Source organism: Equus quagga, chromosome 1 (assembly GCF_021613505.1).
Source record: "Equus quagga isolate Etosha38 chromosome 1, UCLA_HA_Equagga_1.0, whole genome shotgun sequence".
NCBI classification, from domain to species: Eukaryota; Metazoa; Chordata; class Mammalia; order Perissodactyla; family Equidae; genus Equus; species Equus quagga.
This window is the reverse complement of record NC_060267.1, coordinates 17,401,358-17,409,698: the sequence shown is the minus strand read 5'-3', so window position 1 is coordinate 17,409,698 and position 8,341 is coordinate 17,401,358. Positions and strand designations below refer to the sequence as shown.

Here is an 8,341-nt window from a genome sequence, read left to right as displayed (position 1 = left end):
TTAAGAACACATGGATGTTTCAAACTGTTTTCTGAATACTTTAGGTTCCCAAACGTGGATATTCTGCAGGACTATTTTTATCTAAATTAACTGAGTAATGCGGTGGTTGGGCACAATTCGAAGCTGAAACTTGCCGTTTAAAAGATGAGCAGCCCAAAACAGTGACTGAAAAGCAATCCTGTTTTTGAATTACGAACGTCTGCGAGCCTCAGCCCACAATGGAAAAGGAGAAATTCTTCTTAACTGTAGCCAGGCAGGCATGCCCTTTCACTTCCTTTTAACGAACCGGTCACAGGAGTGGGATCTGGGGAGGAGGGGAGCACCCTGTAGAAAAGAGGCTTTGGCAGCGGTTTTCTAGGGTGGTTTTAACCAGGCTCCACCCCTGGAACTTGTTTTCTTGGCAGAGGTCACTGGAAGACCCGAACGGGACGAAGTGCTCTGTGCATGTAAAACTACAGCAGTATCTCCACACCCACAGATGGAGACGCAGGAACAGATTTGGAATAAGAGATTGTAGTCAACTTCTTGCTAAGGTAAAGCTGGGAAGCTTCTCCTGTTGCTTTATGGAAACTAAGCTATCGTCACCTTTTGCCAAAGAGCTATTCATTGGGCAAAACGGGCCTCTTGCCCATTATTTGACGTCAGCTGCGTCTTTCCAGCACAGTATGTTCTTATTTCCGCAGCACCTGATTGGCTGGGGAGTGTGGCCAGAAGCCTACCCCCTGCACTTAAAGCCATCAGGTCTCTAACTGGCCATCTGTTTTTTTTCTTGTCTGAGTGATGGCGCTTACCATCTTTATACTCCAGCTGGCAGTTTACATCCTGGCATTTCCCATATACCTACTGAACTTTCTGGGCTTGTGGAATAGGATATGTAAAATATGGTTCCCCCACTTCTTGGAGAGGTTCGCGGTGATGTACAATGAACAGATGGCCAGCAAGAAGCGGGAGCTCTTCAGCAACCTGCAGGAGTTTGTGGGATCCTCCGGGAAGCTCTCCCTGCTGGAAGTGGGCTGTGGCACCGGGGCCAACTTCAAGTACTACCCGCCTGGGTGCAGGGTGACCTGTATTGACCCCAACCCCAACTTTGAGAAGTTCTTGATCAAGAGCGTTGCCGAGAACCGACATGTGCAGTTCGAGCGCTTTGTGGTGGCTGCCGGGGAGAACATGCACCAGGTGGCCGATGGCTCCGTGGACGCGGTGGTCTGCACCCTGGTCCTGTGCTCTGTGGAGAACCAGGAGCAGATCCTCCAGGAAGTGTGCAGGGTGCTGAGGCCGGTGAGTGACGGGGTATGAGGAGGACCGGATAAGTGAGAACCTCTATCACCAAGGGCAGTCCACTTTCAGGTGGACCAAATATTCTAAAGTAACTACTAGAGAAGGCACTGTTGAACAAAAAAAAAAAAATGTTAGAGTGGGAAAGAGGCTATAAAGGGAAAGATTGATAAATCTGAATACATAAAATTTTAAAACTCCTGCAGAGACTATAAACAAAGTTAAAGTACAAAAACAAACTTGGAAAAAGTATTTGGCAGGGATGATAGACAAAAGGTGAACTCCCTTCATATAACAGACATTATAAATCAATAGATCAATAAGATTTTCTAAATCAATAAAAAACCACAAGAGAAAAATAAGCAAAGAGCAGGAACAGAAATATAAATAACAATAGCTAATTATATGATAAAAATGTTCAACCTTACTCACGATGAAAGATCAAATGAAAACAACAAACTAATTCTACCTACTGTACTGTCAGAGACTTTAAAAGGCAATGTGATATTGGAGTGGGACTGGGGGATTGGACGCCCCCATATACGTGGAGGAAGTGCCCTCTTTGGAAGGCAATTTGATAAGATCAAAATTTAAAGTGCAAATTCTCTTTTATCTAGCAGGAATTTATCTGATAGCTATACTGCACAAATGTGCAAAAACTCATCCATATGAAAAGATATTCATGACAGTGTCTGTTATAGTACAAATTGGAAATAACCCAAATGTGAATCAATAGCAAGCTGTTCAAGTAAATGGTCACATAATATAAAGGAATTCTGTTAAAAAGAACAAGGAAGAGTTATCTATGTTGATATGAAAAAATCTCCCAGAGATAGTGTCAAATGAAAAAAAGCAATCAAAGCATGGGAATATTATGTAGAGTATAAGCCCATTTGTGTGAGGGGAAAGAATATATGCCTATATTGTATATGTTATTGGGAATGACAGATAAGAAACTAACAGTGCTCACCTCTCGGGAAGGGACTTGGATACAGGGAAGAACAACTTTTCATTTTATACCTTTCTGTATAGTTTGAAATTCCTTATACCTGTATGTAATTTTCACATATTACCTTTACCATTTTTTTTAAAACTAGTTTATAATAATTTTATTCTAAATGTAGTTGAACATAAAGTATGGCTATCTTAACATTCGAATTTACTATTCTAAGAGAAAAGGCGTTCTATAATCCCCAGTTTTATTTCCAATAGAGGAAGTTCCTCAGGAGGAAAAGGACTTGGAGGTAGGGTGTTGAGGCAATAATACAATTCTGCCTTTGGCTCAAGGACAGGCCAACATCAAAGCAGTAAATGAAAAAGGTCTGATTGTTCTTCCCAAATGCTGGGTTCTCGTATCCTAAGACTGGGCACTAACGGGGCACACTTACTAGATGTTTTGTTTACCATGTTTCTAAGCTCACAACACCCCTGCAAAGCAAGTAATTATTTTCTCCATTTTATAGCCCTGGTAAGACTCCTAAGGGGATCATATTCTTGGTAGTCTTCCTTAGCTCCTGCAAAGCACCCGCTCTCTGCTGAATGTAACCACGAGCTTTATGACATTCTCATTTAAGCCTCACAGCAGTCCTGTGAAGCAGGTATTGTCTTCATGTTGGGTTGAGCAAACAGACTCAGAGATGTTAAGACACTTACTCAAAGTCCACAGCTAGAAGGTCTGACTTTCTGTTTTTTTTCCCTTAAGATTGGCACCTGAGCTAATATCTGTTGCCAATCTTCTTTTTTTTTTTTCTTTCCTTGTTCTTCTCCCCAAAGCACTCCCAGGACATAGTCATATGTACTAGCTGTAAATCTTTCTTGTTGTGCTATGTGGGATGCTGCCTCAGCATGGCCTGATGAGCAGTGCCATGTCCACACCCAGGATCGGAACCTGCAAAACCCTGGGCCTCTGAAGTGGAGCCTGGGAACGGAGGCGGCCGGCCCCGCTGACTTTCTTTAATGTAAATATTCTTATCACTGCACCAGTACTTATCACTGGGCCTTTTTATCTCTCTGATTCAGCATTTCTACCACTTTCGCTGACTGTTCTTCCTCTGCCCATCCCTTAAACACTGGAGTTTCTTTTTTGGCTCTCATTTCACTTATCTACATCCCCTAGGCGATCTCATGAACCCCCAAGATTTTCACTTACCACGCATACACAGATGGTTTCCAAATCAAAATATCTAGCCTGGATCTATCTCTAACTCCAGGCTGCATATCTAGCTGTTTACTTGATAGTCATCTGAATGACTGACAAACATTTCTAGGTTCACCTGTGCTAACTCAGAGGGCAAACAATGACCTCGCCAAACCTGGGTCTCCTCCCTACTCTCCTGTCCTACTCTATGGAAATTCTCTTTTTTTTTTGTTCAATCATGACATTCCAAGTTTTCCACTCCTGAATACAGGTCTTATACTTACCCATGGGATTTGGGAGAACTTTATCTCTAAACTCCCTGCCTGGGATAGCCAAGATTAGGGTAGCTACAAGAGGCCAAGAACAGTGGGACAGTCACTACAGGTTTTCGAGGTGACTGTCAGGTCCTTTTCCCCCTACTCTCCTCGGAGGTAGACAGGTAGAAAACTTCCAAAGACTCCCTAATAATGTGTAGCCTCTATTGTGTCTATACTTGACCTGTATTTATATAGGACTGCCCTGGATGAAAGTAGCAGTTGTTCATACTTACATGACAGTTATTTACACACAGTATCCACTGATTGCTTAAGTAATCATATCATTTACATCCTTGTGACAATGGTCCAAAAAGATAAGACATGGTTATTTCATCTCAGGCAGTGCATGGGGTGGATTCAGACTCTCCCACAGGTTTGCAAAGCAGAGCCTGAGAGCTATTATCAGATGAATTAAAAGATTTTTCTTAAAAATAAAAGAAGTAGAAGTAAAAAAAAAAAAGTAAATAAAAGGCAAACAACAAACTGGGGAAAACATTTGTAATATACATAATCTGATGATACTAAAAGCCCTTACTAGTCAGTAAGAAAAAAACCAGCACCCTATTAGAAAACTGAAAAAGGATATGACAGACAAATCAGAAAAGAACAAATCTTTTTTAAATTTAAACAATAAAGTTTAGTAAAAGATGTTATATCTCTTAAGAATATCAAAGATATACATATTATTGAAAATGAAATACCATTTTACCTATCAAGTTCACAAAGATGCAGGGAAAAAAAGTATTGATGAGAGTTTACTGGAAACGGGCACTCACTTCCATTGCTGGTATGCAGGCAAATTTGCTATAACTTTTCCAAAGGGCAATTTGACAACCTGTACCAACAGCTTTAAAAAGGTACAGAGTTTTGACTCAGCAGTTCCACTTTTTAGCAAGTTATTTGGAAATAATCAGAGATGGTCACAAAGATTTATGGATAAGGATGTTCACTGTTACAGTATTATTAACAGAGAAAAATTGCAAATAACCTAAATGAGAATGGTTAAATAACAGATGGTACCTTCAGTGGTATGAAATATTGTGTACAGATTTTTTAAATGTTTTAGAAAAACTAAAGCAGGTTACAAAGCAGAATGTATATTCCAATTCTAGTTTTAGGGGAAAAAGTACCTATTCCTATAGAAGTACACACAAAATCCTAACAGCAGTTATCTCAAGGTGCTAAAATGGTGGGTGATTATTTTTCTTCTTAAATTTTTCTGTATTTTCTAAATTTTCTAAAAGAAACATACCAGGGAGGCAGTATTGCTAGCATCTGGAGCCGGAACACGAAGGTTCAAAACCTGATTCTGACATTTATCAGCTGTGTGACCTTGGGCAAGTTGCTTATTTTCTGTGACTCATTTTCCTCATCTTTAAAAATAGGAATCATAGTAAGCAGTATTATAAACTTATTTGGTAAGTTTATTGTGAGGATTAAGTGAGTTTACACGTGATTGGCATTAAGGATAGCACCTTGCATGCGGTAACTGCTTTAAGTTCTAGCTATTCTTATGTATTACTTTCACGGTCAGAAAATATAGTGTCAATTGCTTGAGAGTGGCAGCTCTGTATAAAATCTGACAGAAGGTGAAACCATTGACCAAAATGGTATCTTATTAAATTTTAATTTATCCATGTCTTCTCATGAAGTTGGCCTCTGGGGCCACTGAAAGCTGAAATTTCAATCATCTTATAAATCTATTTTCCCAAAACTAAAATCCTCAAAAGTTTTCTTTTTTTTCTTTCTCAGGGAGGGGCTTTTTATTTCATGGAGCATGTAGCAGCTGAGCGTTCAACCTGGAATTACTTCTGGCAACAGGTCTTGCATCCTGTCTGGTACCTTGTGTTTGATGGGTGCACCCTAACCAGAGAGACCTGGAAGGCCCTAGAGAGGGCCAACTTCTCTAAGCTGAAGCTGCAGCACTTACAGGCCCCGCTGTCCTGGGAGCTGCTGCGCCCTCACATCTATGGATATGCTGTGAAATAGCGCGTGTGGAGAGTGGAGAGCTGAATGACCCAAATAACTTCAGGCTTCAGTTTTACACTTAAAATACTAATAGGGAGAGGAGAAACCTTTTTTTAGGTAAGGTGAATTTCATCCTTAAAAGTTTATGTTATACCCTACTTAGCCATTTTCTATTGTCTCCCAGAGAATCAAAAACAAAACAAAACAAGCCAGCTTTGAACTCTCCCTTAAAAGGAAACAGTGGGCTTTCATAATTGAAATCTACCATTAGCCCCAAACCTTAGTTTATTCAGTAACTTCAAAAGTTTTCCAACTGTCTTATTTATATTGTTTTACCCAACAGATTTTAATTTTACCCCCTCTCTGAGAGCTTTGTGCTAATAAGCAGTTAAATCACTCGAAGACTTTAAAAAGGGAGAAGTGAAAAAAATCTCAATAATTCATAAACTGAATGAAGAAATATGAACTAGTTGAAAATCCAAATCTAAATGGCACAGATTTTTTGAAAAAGAAATCTGATCTATTTGTTCTTAGTATCACCAGGCTGGCTTTCAAAATTAATGTACCATGCTACCACGCCTAGTTCTGCATGGCTTTTATGCCAGTATTCCTTTAAAGTGTATTTTCCTGCACATTCTAGTCTTCAATTCTTAAGATGAAGAGGGTACTTGACATTTTAGTATATCCATAAAACTATTTGAGGCAGTTAAGGTTCTTGGGTTCCTTTCCCTTATTATCTAGCATATACTCCGCTGAACATAGTAAGTTGCAGGCAAAGAAAAGGCGACTGTAATTAGGAAAACCTTGTATAATTCGGCACACTTTGTAAGAGTCCCTGTGAGTCACTAAAGAAGTAGACAGGTATGTTTTGGATGATTCTGATCAAATTTTCACTGCTGTTCCAAGATGCTTTCTTTGTTCCTTGCAACCATGGAAACCTCTGAAAATCATCACAAGTGCTTTGAAAACAAGCATTAGGTTGTTCAGTCAGAGGGCTTAAGAATAAAAGTTTCAGCAATAGTGTGTATGTATTCTAATAAATTTAGTGTATTTTCTGAGATTTTGCAAAGAGATGTTTAAACATCAAATCAATCAATTCACATGCATTTTAGGAATGGAAATAAAATAAATGGTTTTTATCTTTGCTGGCTTGGTTTCATTTTTCTTAATGTCTCTGGGAGGGCTTTCCTTCATTGTGGAAAAACAAGCTCTTTGAACATACAGATTTTTCTTTCTAAAGCCAGGTAACAATAAACACAGCTAGGTTTTAGAAAAAGCAATTTTGGAAGGATCAGAATGAGTTCTGAAAACTTCAAGTCGAAAGATCCCATTTGTGAAATCCACAGAGCAGAAAAGAGGGAAGCTCACTATTCTACTCTCTTGAACATGAAAAGTTATTCTTACAGTGAGTCAGGACGCTCACCTGAGGCCTCCTAAGCTATGAACATGAATCTCCTCCCTCTACAGTCTCCCCAAAGTAGGAACCTCCTTAGTCTACCCACCTCACTACTGATTAGGTCGGTATAGCGACTGAGAAATATGAAAAGCCGTGGGTTGACATGGTGAAATGTTGTCAGCATGTTGGAAGGCAAATGACTACAAAGTACAAAGCACTCAGCACGTTCTTACCTCGCCCTCGTCTAAGTGGTGTAGCAAACACTATTCTCACTTTCTGTAGACAAAACTGAGGTATAGAGAAACAAATAAAGTTCCTTACATTCCACAAGCCACTGAGCAAGTCTAGAAGCCCTGATTCCCAGAACTGCGGCTCCTACTTTGGCAATCATCGCTGCAATATTACCTTCTCACTGCCTTCCTGCTCAGGCCTAGGAAACACCCACTGATGATCATTCCAAGAGCCTGAGGAAGTGACTTAAGCCCATGTAAAACGGAAACGGAAAAAAGGCCAAACATGCCCAATGTCTTTTAGGTCCTGTGTTGGTTATGATTCCTTTGACTGCAAGTGACAGAACTCCCAAACCAAAAAGGCTCAAGTAGAAAAAGGACTTTCCTGACTCAAATTAGTGACAATCATTAGGGGAGAAAGCCTCAGGAACATCTTGAGCAGGGCTCAGATAATGTTATCAGGAGCCAGACAGTATCTAGGGTCACGTCAGCCATCCTGTCTGTCTGCCCCATCAGGTGGTGAGTCTGTGGAAGTAGTGTCAATCTTCATGTTTCCAGGACCCAAGGCCAGTTGGAAAGATCAAGTCCACTTTTGCAAAAACTCCCAAGTTCTAGATTGAGTCTCACTTGGCTCTGACTGATAATACTGGGTCACAAGTGCATTCCTGAACCCATCATAATGTTTAGATGGGATGGATCATGCTGATTGGCTCAAGCATGGGTCACAGGACAGGTCCCTAGAGCTGAGCACATCCAGACCATGTGCTCAAGACAAGGAGACAAGGAGAGTTGTATATTCTTCAAGTGAAAATGGGGCCTGTGTAGGGTCACGCTTGCCCGACAATAACCTACGTGTCCTATGTGAACCATGTGTCCTTCTGGCTCCCTTCTGGGCAGGATGCCAACCATCTGGTATTGTAACTGTTTCTCTCAAAGAACATCATCTCCTGAGGGAACACAGAGCCCCTCCACGTGAGCTGCTGATCCTTGGAATGCTGGCCATGTAAGGACAGTCCCT

At 40.5% G+C, this 8,341-nt stretch overlaps 1 protein-coding gene across 1 annotated transcript; it reads left to right on the top strand.

The window, feature by feature from the left end:
- The first annotated feature begins 442 nt into the window (after positions 1 to 442).
- Positions 443 to 6,841, top strand: TMT1A (thiol methyltransferase 1A). Its single transcript, XM_046645835.1, has 2 exons — positions 443 to 1,278; positions 5,482 to 6,841. The coding sequence occupies exons 1-2, from the start codon at positions 781 to 783 to the stop codon at positions 5,716 to 5,718; spliced, it is 735 nt and encodes a 244-aa protein (XP_046501791.1). The 5' UTR covers positions 443 to 780; the 3' UTR covers positions 5,719 to 6,841.
- Positions 6,842 to 8,341: the final 1,500 nt, after the last annotated feature.